At 38.1% G+C, this 25,478-nt stretch overlaps 3 protein-coding genes and 1 non-coding gene across 4 annotated transcripts in view; 1 reads left to right on the top strand and 3 right to left on the bottom strand.

Annotated features, from left to right (window-relative positions):
* Positions 1-3,224: 3,224 nt before the first annotated feature.
* LOC122087096 lies at positions 3,225-3,327 on the bottom strand. The gene has a single exon (XR_006142660.1). It is a non-coding gene; the product is annotated as a U6 spliceosomal RNA (small nuclear RNA).
* A 1,104-nt stretch (positions 3,328-4,431) lies between these two features.
* Positions 4,432-15,725, bottom strand: LOC122085665 (endoglucanase 24-like). Its single transcript, XM_042654163.1, has 6 exons — positions 15,065-15,725; positions 14,500-14,783; positions 13,730-14,167; positions 7,238-7,385; positions 6,192-6,358; positions 4,432-4,916 (listed from the first exon to the last, which is right to left on the bottom strand). Exons 1-6 carry the CDS (start codon positions 15,282-15,284, stop codon positions 4,584-4,586), a joined length of 1,590 nt encoding a protein of 529 aa, XP_042510097.1. The 5' UTR covers positions 15,285-15,725; the 3' UTR covers positions 4,432-4,583.
* A 4,096-nt stretch (positions 15,726-19,821) lies between these two features.
* On the bottom strand, positions 19,822-20,905 carry LOC122073652 (L10-interacting MYB domain-containing protein-like). Its single transcript, XM_042638279.1, has 2 exons — positions 20,476-20,905; positions 19,822-20,400 (listed from the first exon to the last, which is right to left on the bottom strand). The coding sequence occupies exons 1-2, from the start codon at positions 20,854-20,856 to the stop codon at positions 19,822-19,824; spliced, it is 960 nt and encodes a 319-aa protein (XP_042494213.1). The 5' UTR covers positions 20,857-20,905.
* A 961-nt stretch (positions 20,906-21,866) lies between these two features.
* Positions 21,867-25,478, top strand: part of LOC122073643 — a 5,829-nt gene continuing 2,217 nt past the window's right edge. Inside the window, exon 1 of the mRNA XM_042638269.1 lies at positions 21,867-21,950. Coding sequence (XP_042494203.1) covers positions 21,867-21,950 — 84 coding nt within the window. The remainder of the gene's footprint in view (positions 21,951-25,478) is intronic.

The raw sequence follows: 25,478 nt of genomic DNA, 5'->3' as shown, positions 1-25,478 counted from the left end.
GTCTCATTTCAAAATTCCTGCTTCATACATAATGAATTAAGGAAGGCAATGGCGTCTTTCTTTGGGGGTAGAAGGATAATGAGCATCGCACCATTGGGTCTCTTGGGATCGATTGTGCCATTCTAAAGACAAAGGGGGTTTGGGCTTCAGGGATTCAATGAGGCATAATTTAGCTCTTCTGGCTAAAATTTCTTGGAAGTTATGATCTGATCCTCATTCTTTATAGGCGAGGTTTATCAAGTCAATCTACTATCCAAATTCCTCTTTTCTTCAGGCTTGTCTTGGTTCGTCCCCTTCTTGAGGTTGGTGAAGTATCCTTCAGGGTAGGGCTGTGTTTTTAGCTGGGTTCATTTGGCGGGTTGGAAATGGCCTATCTATTAGAATCTGGGAGGATCGGTGGGTTTCGTCATTGTCCGACCATAAGATTCCCTTCCCCCCTCCGTTGGATTGTAATTTGGTTTGGGTCTCGGATCTAATTGATCAGCCTCATAGAAGATGGAATCAGGTTGCTTTGTCTTCTCTTTTTCCCCCACTGTCATAGAGGCTATCTTGAGTATCCCTCTTAGCATCATGGATCGAGATGACCATCTATTTTGGGGCGAAGGTAGCTTTGGAAGCTTCTCAGTTAAGAGTGCCTATCATATTGCTAGCAACTAGGCAGACCTCCGGTTGTCTTCCAATCCTTCATCCTCTTCTTCCCATGGTTATCAGAGAATCAAGCATGCGACTTGAAAATTTATTTGGAAAATTAAGACCCTCCCTAAGGTTCGATCTTTTCTCTAGCGGTCTTGTACTGATGGCCTTGGGGTTGGAGAGGGTTTCCAGAGGCGCCATATGAGGGTGGACTCAAGCTATATCAGATGTGGTAATTGTTTGGAAACTCCCCTTCATGTATTGGTTTCTTATCCATTTGCAAAGGCTATGTGGTTTGGCTCCCCCTTGGCCATTCGGGTTGATTTGGGCTCCTTCCCCGATTTGGAGTCTTGGATCGAATCTTGGCAGAACATCCCATCCCCCTCCAAATCCTTGTCAAAGGAAGTTGTTGGTCTTGCCTCCTTTGTTTGTTGACACTTGTGGAAGGCCAGAAATGCTCTTGTGCACAACCGTCTTCATGCCTCTCCTGAGGAGGTCATTCTTAAGGCCCAAAGCTCCTTCTCGGACTATCTTCAAGCTTGTGTGATCGTTAGACAATCATCTCCTCCTCCCCCTTCAAGTGTTCATTGTTGCTGGTCCCGCCCTCCCTTTGGTTTTATTAAGGTTAACACAGATGCAGCTGTTCTTAAGAGGTGCAGCAAGGTTGGAATTGGCTTTGTTGCAAGGGATGCTAGTGGTGAAGTTCTTGCTGCAATTTCAGATCCTATCCCCTTCACTTCTCCTTTAGTTGCTGAGGCGATTGCTCTCCGATCATCTTTGCTGTTTGCTATTTCCGAGGGGTGGTCCTCGGTCATTTTTGAGTCTGATTTCCAGCATCTTGTGTCAGCTATCAATTTAAAGAAGCTTGTTGCTGAAATCAGTTCTGTAGTTGAGGATATTTCTCAGTTTTCTTGCTTTTTCTCGGAGTGCATCTTCCGCTTTAGTCCTCGACTAGCGAATTTCGTTGCTCACTCCTTATCCTGTAGGGCACTTTCTTCCTCTATGGCAGTTAGATTCTCTTGTAATGACCCCTGACTCAACTCGATTGTGCTTAGGGAGGTTTCCCATGTAATTGTTTCTTCTCTTAATGAATGATCTTCAGGTTACCCAAAAAAAAAGGTATTTTGCATCTTGCTGTTGGCATGTCAACAATAACACTCCAAAAACGGCATATGAGACTGACATGTTCGTCTTAAATACATTCTAAACATGTTCCCCTTTTTGACATTTTTTAAACCTTCTATTATTATTTTTTTACTTACCAATAAATGTCACAATTGCCCAACAATTGGGGCCCATTGGCAAGGGGGAATGGAGGGGGGGGCGGAAATGGGACAGACAAATAGTTGACTACTAGACATCTTTGTTACGATGTGTGAATTTGAAATTGATGTTGGCTGATATATATTAGAACTTATAATAGGTTGTGAAATATATATGCATTGATGTTGGATGCTACAATTATTTTGAATATTAGATGTAGATTTTCATGTAATAATCATCAATTTATATGAGTATAATGTCATTATTTTCTTTACCAGAAAAAAATAATAATAATGTCTTTATTTTGAATTTTACATGTTTAAAACCAGTACCATATATTTTTCTTTTATTCTTCTTTTTTTTCTAAACTTTTTTTGTCATCCCATTTTGAGTTTTGCACCATTTAAAATCTGTACCATCCGTTTCGTATTTATTCCCATTCCCATTTTTGCTATGTTTAAAACCGACAAGTTCACGAAGGTCGCTCACAAAATATGACATCGCATTCCTTCATTGTCAATTTGTTTGGCACCAAGAGAAGAAAGATTATGGTTGTCATTCTCTAGTAAGGTAATCTATAAACCTCGGATATTTTGGCCTAGCCGTAAGGTATTGTTGTTGATATCGGCGACCCAAGATAGCGTGACACCCCCCCCCCTCAAATAAAAAAAGTGTTAATGGATCGGATATTGATCCTGTTTCAATCCAATTAGTTCTAAAATTTCAGTTGTCATATAGGACCTTAGTGCCCATTAAGTGTAGGACGAGAAAATCCTGTTGTTTCGGAAAAGAGAGACACGGGTAGAGAAGACTAGCATTGATCAAGAAGGGATTCAACAAGGCATCATTTTTTGGCCATGGATTCAGGTACGCTTATAGTCATCTCTATATCGATTGTTTGCATGTTTATATAATCTCCATTTCCTATTATATGTATGTATTCTTTCTAATTAATTAAAATCTAAAGTTTTTCAAGAACATTAAAGTAATCCAAATATAAATTCCACATTTTACTGAAATTCAAAATTCCACTGTGACAAGGTCCATCAATTTATCATCTTCCATAATTTGGATTCTCTAGCTAGAGCTCAAGCTCCCAAACTATTTAGTTAAAATATATGGCAATTCAAAGTGGGCAAAATCATAAGACCTGAAATAGAACTTGATGTGAGAAATAATAGACATATACAGAAACACAAAGAGAACAACATGAATACAAATGGCAAAAGTTCTCTACTATCTGAAACTCAATAGAATCAGAATTGATCAGTCGCAAATAATCAATCCCATCAACAGGTGAAGAAATTGAAAAGGAAAAAAAAATACAAAAAATTTTGGACCATTTCTCGATTTGTGCGTGTCATCTTTGCGCTGGGACCATGCTAATCTTCTCTGTATCATTCCAATTTTACCGGATGTCTCCAAAGAGACACTTCAATAGGTGCTCTTATAATATTAAGTAGGAGGTGATTTCAAAAAGTTTGCGATGTGAGACTTTTTATGTTTAGTAGTCTCTAGTCTGAAATGCCAAATCCACTATTGGGATGTGTTCTTTGTGGGCTGGACTCTGGAGTTCGGCAAAGGGGGAGTCTTAAGAGATGATATACAATTCCGTTTAAAGTTAAAAAGGGACATATCCTGTAACGCCCTTAACCCCCCCCCCCCTCTGCAAGAGATACTGTTATCATGTTGGCCATGCACCAGATCGGGGGCAATGAGAACTGTACAGGGGCATCAACCGTGGAAGGTTTTAATTTTCTCCTTTGAAAATTCATATTTTTCTTTTGAAACTTTATTAGTTCATAAGTGTACCCATTGGCATATACCGAAGCTAAGCCATATAGAAAATGGAGCTACGCATTACTGCATTAAAACACTGATTACCATGCATAATGTTGATAAGGGATTATCCCTGGTAGTCACTAATTTGTTACAGAATCCCTACCGGAGGGAGATGTTCATGAAACTGGTAAGCAAGAAGCAATTAAAATGGCTGAAGGAAATGCTTCAATGATGCCATGACAATGGCTGAAGGAAATGCTTCCATGATGCCATGACTAGAGAATGTCCCATGTCGATTCCACCAAAAAAAAAAAAGAAAGTCCCAACTAAGAAGCTTTCATCTTTTTTTAATTGTTCTTTGTTTTTTCCTTATAAAATTTTTAAGACAAATATTAAAAAAGCATAATTTACAAAATAATTTAGAAGTAACTTACCATTGTGTCATCCTCAACTCTCAAGGGTTTCATTTCTTGCACACTTCGGTGAAATGATATAAGTTTGTATCGATTGGAAAAAATATGTTATACTAAAAGGACAAAATGTAAAGATTACAACTTCTTTTTCTCTATGGCTACATCTTTCCATTAAAAGATATCATCTTTACATGCACCTCATATCTTTAAATACCACGAGGCAAAATTTAAATGATGCATGATACTTGTGGAAGGGAATTACATACAAGCATGGATCAAGGGGCCGTCTTGCTTTTTGATATCTCTATCTAATCAAGAAACAATTACTCCAGCAAGCCAGTGAAAGAAAAGGTGTATACGTATAATCAGTAATTGACACAAGCTCTACCATTACATGAGATCTATTGCACACGAAAAGGCACTGAATTGGGCATCCAAAAAAATAAAAGAGAATATATTATACAACTAGGGACCATAGCTAGGTGGTCTAATTTAAGTGAAAGATGAGACCACAGAGGAGGTAGTGACCAAACCAGAGAGAAGGCCAACGATAACAGCACTGTTGTAAGTACTTGGTTCTGCTTGCATGGAGTTGTTCCGGGAATCGATATAGGTCTCATTAAGGAAGGGTCCACCCACAAGTCCTCCAACAGCAACATTTGGATTGGGTTTAGTTGAGTTAAGCCACTGGAAACCATCAGTGCAGCCAGTATTTGAATCCACTGGAATTGAAGCTCCCCTGTGATGCACATATTGAGGATACGTACTTCCATACCCAACAAGATAGCTCATTTTCATTGGATTGTTGCCCAATACATAATCAGCCTGCAAGAGAGAGAGAGAGAGGAGTACAAATTGTCAGTAGATATTTCCTATTATCAAGAGAAGCACCAGAAGAGGCTGGACAAAACCAATCTTCCTGTTGCACTCAGAAATGAGGTTGAACCTGCGACTAAAGGGTCCATGGATCATGGTCTTACAGTTGAATTCACCCATGGTACACAGTTTCACCAAAACTTGACGAAATAATTAGGTTTTGCAAAAGCTCAAAACAAAAACAAATACAATACTTAAGAATGTGCATATTTTGACCATAATTTCAAGGTTTCAGTCATAATTTGTTTATACTTCGGCTTACTCATAAATATATAAATTCGAACAAAATGGGCTGAAACCCATTCGCTCATTTCGATTGGTTTCGCCAATGAAGCTTGGAATACCCATTTTTTATGCTTTCTTGGCCAAGTCACTACTATACAAGATTGGAACAGGTACTTGGGCAATAGAGGAATGCAGTCGGAGGATATCTTGATTCAGCAGCAACAACTTTCTAGTTGGTCAGATTCTGCCCGGAACTTGATGTGGTACTAGGAGTCTAGGGGTGACTTGTTGCTTGTATTGTTGACTCCGATGTATTTGAATCTTTGTAACAAATCATGTATGATTTATGAAATGGCCTATAATTTGATATATATTCATTTCTAATAAGTTGTTTTAATTCGGGAAACAACCTCTCCACAATGCGGGGGTATGGCTGCGTAATTTATGCCCTTCCCAGACCCCACAATGGAGGGAGCCTTGTGCACTGGGTAAGCTCTTTTTTTTATTATTTAAGTTGTTTTAATTGAATTTTATGTGTTCTAATACTAAACCTCATGTGGAATAGACAATATTAGAGAATATATACACTATACAGTGTACACTACCAACCAAAGGTCCAAAGCCAAATTACCATTTTGGATGTGATTTTTTGAAAACTAAGAGCTCCACTATGTTTAGAGGCCAAAAATAGGGTTTCGTAGAAGTTCTAGGACCTAATTTGGCCATCTGGCCATCAACACTTGCAAAAAAACGTGTATAGGTTTTAATCGAAATTACCGAAACATGGAATCTTGATTTCACCTTGATAGGATGACCCAAAGGATCCATGCTATAGTTTTTCCTTGGCATGGTTAAAAATAATTTGGTGCATAAATAACAAGCAAGCAAATGAGAATTATAATCGAGAAGGCATTATCCTAGTGGGAAATGTCACCAGGCAGGTCCATAGCCCCTGAATGTTTTACTACATGTATTAAATTGATTGATGAAACAGTGTACCTGGGAAATGGCAAATTTGCGGAGATCTTCTGGAGAGAAGGAATCCCCATCACAACTGAAAGTTGCAGTCTGGGATGAGAGCATGTAATCACTGTAAAGAACAGCTAGGAATGCAGAAGCAACAGGATGCTGCAGAGAATTCCATTGACTGACCCATATGAGACCACCTGCATAAAAATACAATATTTTGGAGTTTCAATGAAATCCGATGTTAGAATTAATGATATCAAGAATGAAGTATCGAATGTCTGAATTTCAAAAATGAGGAAAGGTCACTCGAGAGGTTTTAGAAATCTTATAGATGCATTAAAATTATAACTTAACGTTAGCTTTACCAAACTCCTTTACGTTTTTCTGGTGGATATCAAAATTGAATCGAGTGGATGGAGTGGGACCAAATGAAGTTAAACAGGAAGAAAAATGAGCAGGACTTGATCACGGTTCAAACCTTAATGAGGAATACCTCATGTGAGTTATTCAACGACGGCACTGGCAGAACTCATTTACTTCGACTACAACAGAGTGAATTTAAGGACATATTCTATGAGGAAATTGAGGATGATTTTTCCTACACCCCATGCCATTAATGTTCTCCACTTACAAACCATTGAGTTGGCAAGCTGCTCTAGCCTGAAATTCCACTAATTAGGGGATATCTCCATCCATCCTTGAAAGAAAGTTCCATGGCTAAATATATGTTTCAGGAATAGGAAAAAAAATGGAATATAAGTTGGCTTCTAACAGTTTAAATTTTTACTCCATCCTTCTCATTCCCTGATATGCAGCCATCCGATGGGCAAGGAAAAGTTAGTCAATCGATCTCTCTTTATCTTCAAGCATTATGTGAAGGTAAAAATTCCATATGTCTGGACAGCAAAGATTTCTGAGCGAGGTTATTTGCATTTCTATGATGTTTCTATGATGTATTCTCATCATATGTAGACTTAAGACCAATGCAATGAGTAACAAGTTGTGGGATTTAAGACAAATTTTGGTAGGTTCCCCTCTGGAAAGGAAGCAAATGGTAAGATAGAAATGAAAATTACCACTTGTTCTGCTCCTTGTGGCTGTTTTGGAACTTGGCAGGAGGCCACACATAACAGCCTCAGCTGTCTTTCGGTACATCTGGAGGCCATTGTTCTCTGAATTTGAGGCCTCTTTTGCGCCAAATAAGTCTATCCTGGACAAAAGAACCTGCACCAAGATTTGATTAACTGCAAATGTTAGAAGTGGAGCCCCATATCATCTGACATGCTTTTGCAGAAGAAAGGTAACATGAGTGGCAATAAAACCACAGTAACATAGTATTAGTATCTCTGATAGTCGTGTTGTGGATTAAGCTACTTCATAAAATTTGACGAGGTTTTCAGAATTTCATGATTATAATATTTGAAAAATTTTGAAAATGGTCCAGCCAGAAATCCAGCTCAACTTTGACAGGTATAATTCCCAAGCTCTTCTATTTCTAAAAACTTTGAATGCTTTTTTACATTGAGGTTTCAAATTTAAAGTAAAACCTGAGATAACACTTACTTATAAATTAAACTGGAATCTGAAATGTCAAAGGTTTGCCAAAACTGTCAAAGAGAGTTTACATAGCACCACTTGCATGAGTGGGATCCAGCACTTGCCTCCCACAACGAAAGAGGACAATTTGTGGACCTTGATTTTGACTGCACAGAAGATTCCAAGATTCTCCAAAGTCTCCAAACAGAATAAAATCAATAATTGGCTTGCAAAAGCTTACAATGTTGGTTTTTCCCCTTGTTTATGACTTTCAAATGTTTAAAATGCTATTTTCTTGCAAAAGTTTTTAAGGTGGTTTATGTATAATACTACGTTGAGGGGATTTATATGTAAAATTTAAAAACTTTTTTCCTTTAACTGATTTATTATCAAACGTACTATTTTAAACATACAAAATAACTAAATCTCAAATCATTGGTGACTTGAAGAACCATCTTCTTCCCCTTCCCCTCCTTGATACCGGAAAGAGATATATGAGGAACCACCACCATGTGCAAGGAAAGGTAGGTACCCTTCTTCTCCTTCCTGATGCAATTCAAGGAACATTGGAAGACTGTTCAGGTGTTACTGTTCACGCAATAATGTTCACATGAACAGTGGCCCTATTCACATGGTACTGTTCATGTGGACTTGGTGTGGGCCCATGAAGCCAGCTTGCGTGGAGAACTGGTGGAAGATTTACTAGATTGGGTGGGTTCCATTCTGGTCATTGCATGGAGAATATTTTCTGGAGGGTTGCTTCCTTGCATGGAAAGAACTCTTAGAAGATTTTTGGTGGGCCCCGTTGAAGATAGCAAAGAGGAGGATGATTTTATTGCTGGCTTAGTTTAGTTTCTAATTTTGTATTTTCCCATATTAGAAAGTATGAGTTTGTTTCTAATTTCTTTCTTTCCATTTCCTTGCAATGATGAAGACTATTTTCTTAGACATTAAGTAGCCCACACATAGTTTGGGTTACTAAATTTGTAATCTGATTTTTTCTTTATTATAAATAAAGATAAAGGAGATCCTACCCCACGGTTTTTGAGAGTTGAAAAAAGATGTCTTCCTCAATGAAGTAGCAGCTTGCATGTGTTGAGTCAAGATGCAACCCTAGGTGGTGAAGCCTCCCTTGGCCTTCGGTGGTGAAACCTGGTCATCCTTTGCTTTTCTTATCTCATTCAAGTTTCTCTTTCTCTTTTCTTCCTACTTTTCTGTCAAAACTCCAGCAAGGAATCTTCTGTTGGGTTTTTTCCGTGCTTTAGTATCCTGGTTTCATATCTGTTGTTCTAACCATTACTACAGGATTTTTTTACTGGTTGTTCACTCTCGGGTCCACAGATCAAAGTTTCCCCTGTTGGTTCTATCAGGGCCATGCATGTGTCTAATCCTGATGCAAATTAATAACCAAAATAGGTTTGTTTTATTAGGAACAAGCCTAGGGTTTTCCATACACGTTGGGCCTTTGATCCCATGTGTTTTAAATGTAATAGACCACTTTTATGGGTCTTGAAGGAGGCTCTAAGGATGCATACGGGATTACTAGTTAGTTTCCATTTTAGTTTTGGGTTTGATTTGAGTTATATTTGTTTCTTTAGGAGTCAAGTCATTAGTAGTTAGTTTCCTTTTTCAACTAGTTTCTAATTTCAGTTTTTAGTAACTATTGTTTTAAGAACCTTCTATTTTGTAATTTCCTCCCCCATCAACATTATAAATAAAGAAAATGAAGCTCCTAAAGCTGAGATGATTTTGATAAAGAAAATTAATGATTGTTGCTATTGTCTTCTCCATGAAGATTTGTCTTGTGTTTGATCAAGGCTGATGGAATTGGTGTTTGATCCAGTTGACTCTCTACGGTGTGAAGCCCGACAGGTCCTCTTCTACTTTATTATCTTCTTCTTCTTTGTTGTTCAAGGTGTTACAGATCTGCCCTAATTCTACAGGTATTTAAATCGCTTCCTCTCTCAATTCTGTCCAGAGAAATAGGGATTACTGGCCTTCTCTGATTTCTGCCCTTTCTCTGTGATGTTTTAAAGTTGATTGGACCGTAAGGTATTATTATCAGCCTCTGTTTGGGCCCTACTGGTCTGTTTGCTGATTGGTTCTAAGGGATACTTCTTACTGAACTTGATATCTGGCTGGTTATGTTTTATCCTCTTCTGGTCTGAGTTTGTTACACCATTTTTTCATTGGTTTTAAGGTTGTTCTTTGATTAAAAGTTCCTGCAGTTGAGACTTGGTTAGACTGCCTATCCTAGTCTACATTAGATCCTGCGCCACTTGTCCCTAATATTCTGTCAATCTGTCCATCAATGTTTTCTAACTTCCATTGTTACTGCAGGGTTCTTATATTATTGCTATTTTGGCTGCAGGGATTAACTTACTATTTTGGAAAATTCCAACCATTGGATGGACATCATCTTCTAATATGTTGTTCTTCAATGTTTGTTATCATTGTGTCTAAAATTTGATGTCCATCAGATTAGCCGATTGGGAGTTTTGCCTGTTTCTTTATTACTTTCTAATTCTGTTAATGACTAACACTCTAATTCTGTTATGTGCTCACAGCAAATCCCACTTGGATCAACTTGATTTTTGGAAGGCCTGGTCAACATATTTAGAGATCTAGTCGAACCAAGTTTCAATCCCATCCAACCGTTAGATTCTGTCTTACTTATTTTTATATTCTGCCAGTTTGTGTTTGCTTTGGATCATTGTGGTTTCTGTTATATTATTCCTATATTCTCTACCCTTAAACACATCATTTCTTCTTTATTCTTCTTTTTCTTCCGGTGACTGCCTGGCTGATGCCAGTAATAGCATCAGAGACTGCTGCTGATGCAGATTTCTAAGAGTAGAAAGAAGAAACAGAAAACAAGTTCCAAGGGCTTGGGTTGGTCTGGTTCAACCTTGAACAAGTTTTAGGGTTTGAACTTTGAACCAACCCTATGGTTCGGTTCCTGTCCAGGATATGGCTTGCGGTTCCAGAAATTCCAAGTTTCCTGATTGCTTCAGGAAATTGGAGATCAGTCAAGTCATGGAGTAGTATTTGGAAGCTTATTTTCATCTTATTTTATCATCCTTCTACTGTAAGTAGTTGGCTGGATTTGGGACTTTATAAGTCCATCCTGAGTTGGCTATTTATTACAGTTTTTGGGTCTCTCTACAACACCCATTCACAGCCTGCAGCTGGAAGGGGTTCCCTTGTCTGTCATAAGTTGTTATTATTTTATTACTTAATTGTTTGAGTCAGGTAAGGACTCTACCACAGCAGCCAACAATTGGGGAGTTTAGGACAATTTATGATGTAGATACAGCTGCACTTGACTGGCTGGACCAACATGACTGGTTTTGGAAGCTAAGAGCCAAGAAGAACCAGTCCAACAAGGGTTGGAAGTAATAGTTTATTATTTTAAGTCTTTTATTTCCAAGAAGTAGTGTACGTAGGAGTGTTAGTAGGAGTTAGAGTTGGTTTATGCGTTTACTTTTGAACTAGTTTCTTATTAGGACTTGTTTCCTTATTAGGTTAGTTTCTATTTCAGTTGATTGCCTTTTCTTTGTCTTCTATTTTCCTATAAATTGCTTGTAACCAATAGAGAACTCAGATTTGAAGTTGAACAAAGAATCGGCTGAATTGTTTGAGCTCTACATGAGTGTTTGAGTGCTTCTCTCCCCCTCCCCCCCACTGCTACTCTAATTTTCTTCACAGCCTTCTCTCTCCTAACCGGCCCTCCATGAGTTTAGACTTCTGTTTATTTCACTTTCGGTCCAATTTTATAAAATATGTAAAGGCTTAAAGCTTCCATATGATCTGATTAGTTGAAGAACTTTTGGTCTGAATTGGGCCTGTGGATTTCAGACTACACTTGTGAGGTTCAAGAGTGTATTTATGTGGATTCATAGCTGGATCTGATAGATTCCAGATTGTTAATCAGGTGGATTCATGACTGCTAATGGAATCCAGATTGTTCAGGGACTTCTGTTATCAGTTTTCTCTTATTTCTGGTCATTCCTTAATCCCTGTGATTCTGGTTTCAGTTTGTTTTCTACCCTATTCCCTAGGTGGTTAAAACTCCATAAACAGTTGCTACTACTACTGCTGCTGCTGCTGCTTCATTCTCCTTCTCCTCCTCCTTTTATTCTTGCTGTTACTTCCCTAGTAACGCCCCGACCCTATTAACTTTAGCACAATATTGTTCTCTTTGGCCCATGGGCCTCAAAGCTTTAAAACGCGTTGTGGCATGTTAAGGAGGCTAGAGATTATCAATTAGCTCAACAACCTCTTCCTAGGCAATGTGAGGCTAAAGTTTGCACATCCTCACCGATTCCCCAAACCCCCTGATATTCCTTGCGCACAATCGTGGTGGGTGAAGGAAATCTGGATCTCCTCCCCCACACCCATGGATTCATTGTTTATGAACTGCAAAAACCCACTGGCGGACCCACACCTGACACCTCTTTGATGATGGGTGTGGATCAAGTTCTCATGCGGGAATCATTCACCGTAATTCTTGTACGGTGTTTGATCGACACTAGAATTTCACTCAAAAAAAAAAATCAATTAAAAAAAGAGAAAGATTAAGTGGAGTTTAAGTGTAAATCAAACATCATACGAGAATCAATCATACAAGGACTTGATCCGCACTTCTTGGTGATGGATTCCATATATGAGCTATCCCTTCCCCATGTGGGGAGAAATCCGGACACAGTGAAAGAAGGCAACTCGATCTCTTTCATGATATTCTTATCCTTCTTTGTCATGATACAATTTTCCTTTCCCTATGGATTCCGAGATATATATATATATATATATATCCTTTTAAGTGTAGTGGGATTCCATTTTGATGCCTACAATAGATATCATTTCTCTATATCTATTTCATTATAATGGATGAAAAATATATAAAGAGATTTTCTTATTGAAATCACTTGAGATTTCAAAATTTTATTTATTTATTTATTTATTATTATTATTATTTTATCATTTAAGTTGTGTATTTATAAGTTAATGATAATTTTTTTACAATGACATAATGGTATGTCACTTTCAACTTATTTTGAAAAATCTTTTTATACCCTTATCTTATAAAGCTTTCTAGGAATAAGACAATGGACAACTAAAAGAAGTGAACGTGATCCACATTGGGTTTTATTGATTTTGCCTTCAAACTCACATCTGGCAACCACATTTTCAGAATCAAGGGCTTGCTGTCATAAGTCTAGGACCCCAGATCTAAAATAGTTTGATGAGCTTCTTCAGAGCTTTGAAAGTCAAAAGTAAAAACATCGATCGATGTTCTGGCCAAAGATCTACAAAGCTCCTCTTATTTTTCATCACCTTCTTCCCTTCACCCACCACGCTTTAAATCGCGTTGTGGCATGTTAAGGAGGCTAGAGATTATCAATTAGCTCAACAACCTCTTCCTAGGTAATGTGAGGCTAAAGTTTGCACATCATCACCGATTCTCCAAACCCCCTGATATTTGCCGTATTCTTGGTAGGAAAACTTCACTGATCTCCTATACGGGTTCAATACACTTGTTGTATTCTTGGGTGTCACATTCTTGATCCTTTTACTATCTTGTTTTTTTTCTACTTCTTTCCCTTTTATTTTCTTTTTCCTCTTGTTTTTTTATCTGTTTTCCTCGGGTTTCCCCTTCACAAAAAGGTCAGTCACATTGACTCTCACAAACTACCTGGATGCTTAGGCAGCATCGTGTAAGTCACGCCTAGTCAATGCCTTGACAACTTTGGTAACCAACTTAAAACTTTCAAAAAAGATCTGATTTTCCTTCACTTCTCAACCAAATTACTTGAATTTGAATAGGTAAATAAAGAATCCACTAGAAAAGTCTAATTCCATATTTGGTAGGGCTCCAATTTAGTTACAAAAAGATGATTACAGAAGTTTCCAATTTCTTTTTAAAATTAGTTTTCACTTTCCTTGATTTTCCTTTACTTGAAACCAGATTGAGCCTGAAGTGACTGATACAAAAGCATGAAGTTACATATCTTTATAATGGGCATGCATACCTGAGTTCCTGCAAGCTTGTTATCCCAGCTAAACCATGTTGGATTTCCCCAATCTGCAAAGGTATTTCCATGTTGTACAGTGACATAATCGAGGTATGACTTGTCCCCAGTGGCATGATAGAGCCAGCTAGCAGCCCACAGGAGCTCATCATCGTATCCTGTAGAGTTGTAGTATGTCTGAACTTGAGGGATACTGACACTATAAGAACCTTGGTAAGTATCTGCAAAAGTGAATAGTTGTTTGGCATGCTTAAGAAGCAATCCTGAGTACGTGGAATCAGTAGTCTTGAACACCAGAGAGGCTGCTGCCATAGCAGCTGCAGTTTCTGCCGCAACTTCTGTCCCTGGAGAAGATGTATTCACCTGTGTTAGAGGCCTCTTCCCAGACATGGTTTCAGGTCTCTCCCAACACTTATGGTCTATATCAGGATCACCAACCTGCCAAAATAGCAAACACAACTCAGCACAGCTATTTATTTTTCTTTCCCTTTTTTCTTCACTTTTCTTTATTTTTACTGGATTAGCCCCTTCCAAACTACAGCTAGGTCAGAATTTTGAACAATGCCTCTTCAAGTTCACTGCTATAAGAGACAAGTGCTCACTCCTATTCTCAGGAACTCAGCAGTTTAAAGGGTATGAAATCATAGTGCATTTCTTAAAAGGCATAATGCAAGTCACAGAACCATTTAGGAAACCAATGATAGAACGTCAAAAGTACCAAGTGATTGGAAACAGGAACTACAGTATTAGAGTTAGAGTATCCGGTTAACCTGAATATATAGCACATTCGCAGAAGGATGTGCATTGACCAGGTAATCAGTTATCCATTTAAGTGACTCTTTAGCAGGTTCCAGCTGCTTGACTGCGCTCATCTGATCTCCATATTCAAGGATGGCCCATGACAACACAGATGCAGTGAAAGCCAAAGGGAAACCAAATTTCATGTGATCACCAGCATCATACATTCCTTTTGACAGATCAAGACCCACTTCTTTCCCATCTGTTAGAGCCGAATTCCCTCTCCAAGATATCTTGTTATTAACCAACTTACCAGCTGCAAGAATGAAGTGATCTTAAAAACCTTGAGGCAAAGCAGGCAGGCATTACAAAATGAGAGGGAAACAATGCAACAAGAAATATACTACTATTTCCACATAACATACAAAAGAAATTTATCACAGAAAGAAATTGGAAGAAGTAATTTTAACTCCATTAAAGTTTCTCATCAACAAGAAAACCTTTTCAGCAATAAAACAAAATAAGAGCTCTAGGCGTATGGAACAGCAACTTCGAAGCATATGATGAAAACTGGAATAAGAAGAGAATGCAACGTACATTTTTGTACATCGAAGAATTGGACAGCTAATTTAAGGGCATCCGCGTATTTCTGCGTAATGGCGCCGGGAGGCCCGGGAACGGGGGCAGCAGATCCTCCCTTCGAGTGATGAGATTTCTTCACTATAGTGAGTGCTACGGCTGCGGCAATAACAGCCAAAACCACAAACACAACGAACCACCCGCACCATCCCCCCTTCGACTTCGAATCAGCTCCCATTCTACTTCTGCAACAAAACAAAACAATGCTTCCTCTTTCCAAAGAGATCTCGCGTTTCAACAACTAAAAGTTAAATGAATCTCTATGATTCATATCACTCTAAAACCAAACGCATTGCGCGAGATCTTCACACAAAAATGGATTATCCGTAGCCAAACGAAGACAGATTCTGCTTTCTAGGTCTTCAAACACCAAAGTTCCAGTCAAAATCGAATGGAGATATTTGAGACCACCAGAGATCAATGCAGCTATTCGAAGATCTCCTTGGAGTTCCTGAATCGATCAAGTAAGCTCAAACACGAGGAGGCAAGAGCTAGATCGCGGCCGAAGTAGCCGATTGTCCACGATCCAGATTCCAGAGTCCAGTGGACAGTGGCTGAGCTCTGAAAATGCTCAGAGTGAAGGCGGCACCGACGCCATACAAAACGCAGCTACGACTTACGCGGGATAAAAAAATCTTTTCTTTCGGTTTTCTCTCCGCCTTTTCGTTAAATGACAAAATTGCCCTTGACTTTTCAAGAAACCCCAATGTTTGTTCGCACGTTAATGTTGAACCTTCACCTTGTACTGAGTCACCGATTATTACATTTAGGTAATTAGGTGGCTTTGTCCAAGAATCACGCTAAGCACATGAGATCTATGATGCGGATAATGCAGATGCACCAGATCTGCCGTTTATCATGGGCCTAGGTAATATGTAACATCCAACGGCTGATACCTTAAGTTGAATGATGTGATCGTTAATATGTTGTTCTCGAAAGTTGGTCACAAGAAAGATTTTGGTGGTGGGTCATTCTCGCATAACGTAATCGATAAACCACCTAGCTCAAGGACAGCGCATAAAAGAAAGAAAGGAAATAGCTGTCATGTGATCACAATATGACTTGCTAGCTTTCTTAGAACTGATGGTCCAACCAATGGAGGTTGAGATGGAAGATCTAGAAGGAACTTTGGATGTTGAAGATGTGGTCTTTCACATCCACTTGTCTTGTTAGATATGGTTAATCTTTTTTCTTTTTTTTTTTTTTCAAGAGAAATATTTGGCTTCGCCCATCCCCTAATTTAAATGACATGTATGACAATATGGTATTATTCTATTCATTGATTTTGGCTATCTCAAACCCAACCTTGTGTATCTAGTGCCAAATGAATTTTGGTTTACCAAACAAAAAAAGAGAGAGAGAGAGAGAGAGAGAGAGAGAGAGAGAGAATTCTTAGCACAGCACTATTGTGTCCACCATTTTTGTTCAAAAAGTTCATTATTGTGTGGCCCTTGCATTAAAGAGAGGGCCAATGAGGGGGCACGCGAGCATTAGTTAGGGGTGGTGTGCATCATTTGCCCTCTCTATGTTTGAGCACAGGGACCATGTAATCAAAGAGTGCACCTCTTAAAAAACACTCTTTAAGGGAAAAATAACTTTGCCAGGCTACAGCAAGAAAAGTCCAAAACATGTAGGGTGCAAAAAGACTACACTGCCCCTTTTGCAAGCATTGAATATTCTCTCACATGCCCTCCCATTGATCTAGAGTTTCATATGCCATACTAATAGGATCCAACTCGTCTCCAATGATTGACGCTCAAACGAGCGTCCAATGACTCCTCCAAACGTGACACATGTGCTGCAATGAATCCAACGACTGAGAATAATTCGACCCATCTCTCCTCTCTCTCCTCTTGCCGGCGCTTGGCGATACCTATAGAAACCCGATCCAGGTTTCCTCCACTCTGAAGCACGCATGAAACTCCAAGCAGTTCTTCGTTTTGCCACTGCAAGTTTGCTTTCTGCAACTGAACATCTCTTTTGTAAATTAGGGCTTATGTCCTCAGTTCCCCAAGCTCCATTGCCGTAGCTCCTTTTCCTCCATCATTCTTCTTTTCTGTGGTCAAGGTCATCACTAACTTAACCCTCTCCATCACCATCTCAGGAAGAAGAAATCAAACCCTAACTCTGTCACTTTTTCTTTGTTCTTTTATTCTTCTCTCTCTCTCTCTCTCTCTCTTATGCGGTAAGGGTTTCTGCAACCCTTTCTTTCTCTATCTCAGGTATGATTCCCTTTATCCTCTTTCTCTTTTACATCTTATTTTCTACATAATTATGTTCTTCGTAGATCATTCCCAAGTCATTTTAAAGATGAGACGGTGAGAAACCCTATCATGATTTGATTCCCCTTTCCCCCTTCGCCTTATATTTCACACCCCTTCTCCTCTTCAATCTTCTACAAAACTGTAACAATCTCTTCATTTAGGGTTTTTTTTTCCTCTGATTTTTCCACTTAGGGTTTAGTCTTAGGAGCCGTTTGATAACACTTCTATTCCTGGAGAGTGTTCTTTTACAGAAGTGTTATTTTTCGATTCCATGCTGTGAAGACACTCTGGCGGAACAGAAACAGCGTTTGGTAAAACTATTTCAGAAATGGCTTTAGAACAGGAAAATAACAGAAACAGCGTTTGACAAACACTTCTATTCCTGGAGAGTACAATAATGAAAATTCACTTTTGAACAAAGAAATCAATAATTACAAACATGCTATTATGGTCAAATTTAACTTAAAAAAGGAAATAATTTGTTTATGAAACTATCTTTTAAAATACTATTACTTAAAGGAAATAATAAAATATAAACATAAAGAGTTTCCATAGTTATCTTAATAAGAAAACAAAAGTCTAATATTCAAGTTTATAGGAATTACAAAATAAAAATCATAGCTGCAAATAGGTGTCTTGAAATTTTATTACATAAACAATCAAATCAGGGGGTAACCCTTATCTACTGCCATCTGATTTGCAATTTGTATCCTTAGCTCATTCATCTGTCTTCCTTGTACACGTTGACTGCCCTGATGAATTGTAGTAGAAGTACTCGCAATATCACCATCTTCTTGTTCTCCGTGAGCGTTGACTACCCTGACTCTCTCTTCATTAGGATCATAGTAGTCATCTTCCCCATATTGTTGAAAAAGTGCATCTGCTATTTGTTCAGATTTAATATAGCTATGAAGTCCACAACAAGCTATCACAATATAACTTTGGTAACTAAGTGAGAATTGAGGCATGTTTTTTAAAATAGGGAATCTTGATTTTAAAATCCCAAAACAACGCTCAATATGATTCCTTAAAGAAGAATGTCTATAATTAAACAATTCCTTAGTACTTATGGGTTGTCTTCTTCCTCCATTATAATCTGGTATATGATATATCTCTCCTTTAAATGGTGTCAAGTATCCATTCCTACTCACATATCCTGAGTCTACAACATAATACTTCCCTACAATATGATAAAGCAAGACATTAAAAGCATACACAATAATCATTTGCATACATGATAATTTGGGAATTGATATACCTTGGGGAGGATGAGGAAATCGTAAAGTAGGATCCTCTAGGGCTCTATTGAATACACGACAATCATTTGCACTGCCTTCCCAACCCGCATATACAAAAGTGAATTTCATGTCAAACGAGCAGGCACACATCACATTTTGGGTTGTTATCCCCTTCCGTCCTCGATATGGGATCTGTTTTCCCTTGGGAACTATAGCAGTAACATGTGTACCATCTATGGCACTAATGCAATCCTAATTAAAATAAAACAAAAAACCAACCAAAAGCACTATTATGTGAAACAAAAAACGATCATAAGTTAAAAAATGATGTAAACTTATTAGAAAGAAAATTGCCAATTTACCTTAAAATATGGCCACCATTTGTTGTTTGCAATTATTTCCATAGGAATCTCATCAAACGATGGGGCTTTGATAGACTCCTTAGAAAGCTTAAGCACCCCTTGCAATACTTTGCCAAAGTAATAGCTGACAGTCTGTCCTGAATGTTGGAATCTCTCCTCAACTGCTCTATTAGTAGGACCTACACCTATTATTCTGAACATGAACATTGCCAATTGCTCATCTACCCTAATTTTGCGACTGTCTTGTAACCAACCACGATGTCTCATTAGTAGGCATAAATTTAAAAACACATGTCGTTCCATGCCAAATTCTTCGTAACAGCGGTTTGCATGCCCATGCAACACCTTATGTACCCATGCTGCCCCTGTGAATGCACTATCCCTGCGTGGTTCTCTATTGTATAAATCGCTGGAATAATGATATTGTACTATCAACAATGTTGCGAGAATCAATTCTTCTACATCGTCGTCAGTAGAGGAGATTATTGGAGTATTATCGACATTTGCCATAACTGATTCATACAAATTATAAACTTGTTAATATCATACAAATGTTTATCCCCTAATGCAAATTTTCCAAAAGATCAATAAAACTATAATCATCCAACATGCCCTAATTATCAGATGATGTAATAAGTATTTAAAACAAAACGGCATCCAACAGAATCATTGCTACAATAATAGTAAAATTTAACTGGCATATTTAGAAAAGTAGCATAAAGTGTAAATATCCATATTACACTTTTACATCAAGTGTAACTAACAAAATATATCGATCCTACTACAAAAGGTCTTAAATGTATTTCATTACAATCATCCATATTAAAAAAAAAATGTTAGATTATCATCCATCAATCTAACACATCAAAAGCCAATTGTTTCGTTTTATCCTTGAGAGTAATGAATAATTCTCTCCATTCCCGATCCACCAATATCCTCTTGCACGCCTTAATATGCAACTCTCTTGGGATATCATTCATAGTTTCCAATAATCTAACACAAGTAGAAGTGCTGAAATCTGTGGTATTTGGAGTAAGACCCATTGGAGTTGAGCTAGGGGTTGAAGTATTCTTGTTTGCTACTGACTCGGCTAGGGTCTGTATGGCGCGTTCAATACCAGTTGTCCTACTCTTCTTCCTATATCCTGTAGGTGTCCTATCAAGTCTTCTGTTGACTCTAGGATGATCAGTTCCTGGATCTTGGCTTTCATAATAACTTGTTGGCAAGGTATTAGCCAATGGAGTAGTTGGAGTTACATCTACATCTGCATCCACCTCATCATCAACACCTCTCGATTCCTCTTCAAACCTGAAATCATATTCATTCCCGAATCCGCCTATCCCACTAGCATATGAATCCCCAAAAATTATACATAGTTCAGGCCAATGTGGTAGCCCATTCCTCCTAAACTTTGACCAATCACGATTTGCCTGAAAATTTTACAAACTAGCTATTAGATAAAATTACACCGAATATTAAAAAAATCATATAAAAGTACAGTATACCTTGATGTGTACATCCCAAACACTGTCATCTTCAACTGTACAGGTCCTCGTCACGGAATTCCAACCAAAACCTGTAGTATCCAGTAGTCTCTTGAAAGCGCTGTAATCGAATCGCATTTTATTCATCTTATTCCTTAATTGAACCATCGTAAATGACCGATTAAATTTTTCCTCAAGCCCCTTCTTGATATTGTTCCACCCACCTTTATTGAAAGTGCTAGAACTCTTATTACCAACTTTCACTTGTTCAACCATTAATTTCAAGAGATAATCTTGTTCGCTTTGAGTCCATTTTGCTGCCTCGTTATTAGCTCTCGAAGTGGATGCCATTACTCTAAAATTAGAAACACATCTCATTATAGCCTTAAAAAAGAAATACATGTCTTTTGGCAAGGTATTTGTTTACATCATGCTCAAGAACTTCAAATTGATCTTTCCACTTGTTTACATAATAAAAGCCCTCTTCCAGCTCCAAAATATCAATATCATTAAGCATTGAAGATTTTATTAGTTTAAAAAAGGATCAATAATGGTAACTCTGGTCTTTTAATCCTCTAAGTATATTCTACAAGAAAAGGGACCTATAAGGTGGATCTCCAACCAGAGAAATAACAGGAAAAATGATAGGGACTAATGAACAAAATAGAAGATAATAAGATAAGATTTAAAATCAGACAATTTATAGTAGATGAACTAGAGGAGAAAATTAATAACTAAGAAAAGATCTAACTGTCCTAAAAACCTAGTCAAGTGATATTTATTACGAGGACTGTTGAATGGTATAATATTACAGAAATCATAATTCAGAAAGAAAGGCCAATAGTAAAGTCCTAGTGCTAAAGGAAGGCCAGTGACAAGCCTTTTGGTTGTTCCCCAGTGATGTGGATACTAACAACCTGGAATTTAAAGATTGTATTATGCCTTCAATTCGTCCCTTTGGCATGAATTTTTGTTCCCCAGTTTTCAGTTTGAGTTTTACTGATGGGATATTCTATATGTAGCTGCCAGTGAGTGATTTGGTTACATTAGGTTTGTAATTAAACAAGATTACTATAGTTTGGCATATGGTTGTTGTTCTTTTTCTCACTTGTTTTTTTTTTTGATGGAGGACAGAGTCCCAAATCCCTTCGTAAGATTAGTATGTGGTTGTCTACCTTATATTACATAGAAAATAGCTTCAAAAGTATACAGATTAAAGACACACAAGCTCTTTGGTCCTAAGTTGGTTGGATATAAATGGAATCAGGATCAGGAACTAGGCCTATAACCGACCTCATACTAGATGCCACCTTTATTCACTTTTATGATAAGTTTGATCTCAAGTCTGGATTTTTCATGAGTTGACATAAAATCCGAACAAATCTTTAACATTGAAATCTGATAATTGGAAAATGAATTGGACATGCCACATGCCAAATCTAAGAGCTTATTGGGATATCGAGAGAGTTTTGTTAATACCTGCTGCAGGGAAGATCGTGAGTTGCAGGGAAGCGACGATCGTGAGAGGCAAGGAAGCGGCGACCGGCGACCGACCTGCGAGTGAGAGAGAGACAGTGAAGCGACGAAGGAGAGAGAGGGCAGCGGCTACTGACCTGCGCCCAACCTGCGACCGAGAGAGAGAGAGAGACAGTGAAGCAGCGAAGGAGAGAGAGGGCACCGGCGACCGACCTGCAACCGACCTGCAACCGAGAGAGAGATACAGGGAAGCGGCGAAGGAGAGAGAGGGCAGCGGCGACTGACCTGCGCCCAACCTGCGCCCAACCTGCGACCGAGAGAGAGAGAGACAGTGAAGCGGCGAAGGAGAGAGAGGGCACCGACGACTGACCTGCGCCCAACCTGCGACAGAGAGAGAGAGAGAGTGAAGCGGTGAAGGAGAGAGATGGCACCGGCGACGCACCTGGATACTAACAACCTGCGACTGAGAGCGAGAGAGAGGGAATCGGCGAAGGAGAGAGAGGGCAGCGGCGACGCACCTGGATACTAACAACCTGCGACCGAGAGAGAGAGAGAGGGAATCGACGAAGGAGAGAGAGGGCAGCGGCGAAACCTGAGAGTGAAAACCTGCAATAGGTTTTCCTTAGGACTTGGGGTTTTTTGATCGTGAGATGGAGAAAAGGGATTGGGGGTTTTGAATAGGGGATTGTTCTTTTAAGTTTATAAAAGAATAGAAAAGCAACTTTTTGGTACTCTTGCAATGTATTCTTTACTCATTCTTTTTCATTGGTTCATTCCGGGGGAATACAAAACTGAACCGGACGTGCCAAACATATTTCTGTTCTATTTGCATTCCCGCAGAATAGAAGAACACCAGAAACATTCTCCCAGAGTGTTATCAAACGGCACCTTAGTGACTTCCTCGATTTCATACTCTTCTCCTCCTTCTCTTCTACATAATTGTAACGATTTCTCCCCTTAAGATTGTTTTTCTTTGCTTTAAGGCTTCTTAGTGTGCTTTAGGGTTTCTTAGAAAATTCTGTGAAATCGAAAGGGAAAGAGCAGATATGGAAAGTCGAAGGAAACCTTTTGAATCGAGTAAGTTGTGTTGTGGGTCGGTCTTGTGTGATTTCAATCAACCAAATGGGTTGATTGTTCAGGGTCGTTCGATTAAAAAATTGCCACATGTCGCTCCCTGAAAACTCGTTGGAAGATGGTTGGAGCGGCAGTCATGGGAGACGAGCCGAGAGCCTTTTGGAGTGAATCCTTCTCATATGTTTGGTGCTTTCACTCTCAACCACGCTCGAATAATTTAAACATGCTCAATCCTTGAATTCAAATATTTGAGAGCTCATTTTGAAGAAAAACTATTCTACTCATAATATGTTTGGAGTTAGAATTAAAATTTTGATTGACCTGGATCATTACAACAACTACATAGCCTTTTGATTGACTAAGATCTCTCTAAACCTCAAAATCTTATTGGATCAAACATTGAGAATGTTATCATTGTTCACCATCTCATTTCTTTAATCCTTTTATTTAAAAAATAAAATAAGATAAAATACTAACGGAGCTTAGAGCCCATATGCTCTTCACTTTAGGTTATATTTAATTTGGATGTTCTTGCATTCTATCCTGCTCCTCTCACTTTGTAATCGAAGTGCTTAGGATATAAGGCTTTGATCCAATCTAATTAAGAGTTACCATTTCTCTTAGGGAGAGGGAGAGTAATTGGATCAGATTTAGTAATGCCCATATATGACCCCCTTTTGGTGCTTAAAACTCCTTCACACCCCCTCTCAACCCAAACCCTTAAGAAAAGATGATGTGGTAATTCTAACCGTAGGTATTTTATACCTTCTTATTTTTTCATGAAATTTTGCACCTACCTGGGTAGCAGCCAAGTTCTTGCTACCTAGACTTGCAACCGAAGAAATGAAATCTTGAACGATAATTTAGAAAATACAAAACCTATGAGGGTATTTGTGAAACCCAAAGGGAAAATAAATTATTCTATTTTCTTGGCTGCAAGCTTCGATAGGGGGAATTCGGTAGCAGCAAAAAAATTTCACCTATTTTTACCAACATACTCCTTTGATGGTGTAACACACCCTCTTAGTAGTCCACTATGGAAGAAATTTGCTAATCCGGATAACATTGAGTTCATTAAAATTTCTCTAGATGGTTTCACACTTATAGATGAATTTCAAAGTGAGACTTTTGGGCTGTGTTTGGTAGCCAAGAGAATAAGTGGGAAAAAAAAAAAAAAAAATCTAGACAAGAGAAGAAATGAAATGGTAAAAATAAAAAAAAAAAGTGTTTGGCTATCATTTAAAAGAAAATAAAAATTTTCGTTTTTTGTTTTCAGCAGTAACAGCAAAAGAAAATTTCACTAGACTCAAGATGAATTTTGAAATTCAAAAAAGAATCTTCTCTTAGTTCAGGACATGTCAAGTACAAGGAGAATTTCTTAAACTAAGAAAAATGTATAATTTTTTTTACTTTTTTCTTTTCTTCTCTTCTCTTCTCTTGAGTACCAAACAGCCTTTAAGACTTTTTAGGAGGGAAAATTTCCATTTTGGCCAACCAATTTTGATCTCATTTTTTACTAACCATTTGAAATTCTGTTACCCAAAAATAAAAGTTTGAAATTATGAAACTAAATTTTACTTAGATCATAAAATAGTATAATCTCATTTTTTTTTTTTTTAATTTAAAAAATTTAAGCGAAACGGAACTTGGGCAAAGACAAGCTAACAGAAAGGAACCTAGTAACTACCTTGAAACCCATTTCACTCCTAATTTGGTGCTTCTAATATGATTCCAAAACCTCTAATTGTTGGTGCCTTGGTTTTTGTTGTATAGGCAGCTTTCAATTTTTAAGATGTTAATTGTTTATTCATCGTTGCCTCACTAACCATTATTTCTCTCAGTTGCAGGATGATGTTAGTGGGGTGGATTAACTTTGAGTATGAATCATGTTCCCCATACAAAGATGATAGTAGGATCAACAAGTATACAAAAATAAAATAAGCATACACACGAAAGACCAGAGATTTATGTCGAAAATAAAATAAGCATACGCACACAAGACCAGAGATTTATGTCATTCTGCACTGCTGCTTACATCCGTGGATTGATATCCATCTATTCCACTAAGAATCAAGAGAAGACAAACAATACAATCTTTACAATTTAATACCTAACCAATCCCTTTTTATATATACCATTTTTTCATCTCTCTTTTACCAATTCATTTGCTCATCGCTTAGTCTTTGTACACATGTTGCATTCACATTGCACCTCTTGGATTCTCACATCTTGGTTGCTCTCTTATCATCACTACTCATGGTAGACAACCTCTCTTTTTTTATAAGAATACTCTTCCGCCCTTGGAAGACTACACCTCTTGAATAATCTAGTTTCTCGAAGATTTCAACAACCTTGGAAGACTCCAACTTGAAAAATCCACCTCTATTCTCTCTTGAAAGACAAGACTCCACTCTTAAAGACTCGGCGTCTTTTGCTCTCTTAGAGACTCAATTTCTTCTTCTTCTTTCTTTTTT

The sequence above is a fragment of the Macadamia integrifolia genome, chromosome 1 (assembly GCF_013358625.1).
Source record: "Macadamia integrifolia cultivar HAES 741 chromosome 1, SCU_Mint_v3, whole genome shotgun sequence".
Classification (NCBI taxonomy): Eukaryota; Viridiplantae; Streptophyta; class Magnoliopsida; order Proteales; family Proteaceae; genus Macadamia; species Macadamia integrifolia.
Note: the sequence above shows the minus strand (reverse complement) of the source record. Positions and strands in the feature narration are given on the sequence as shown.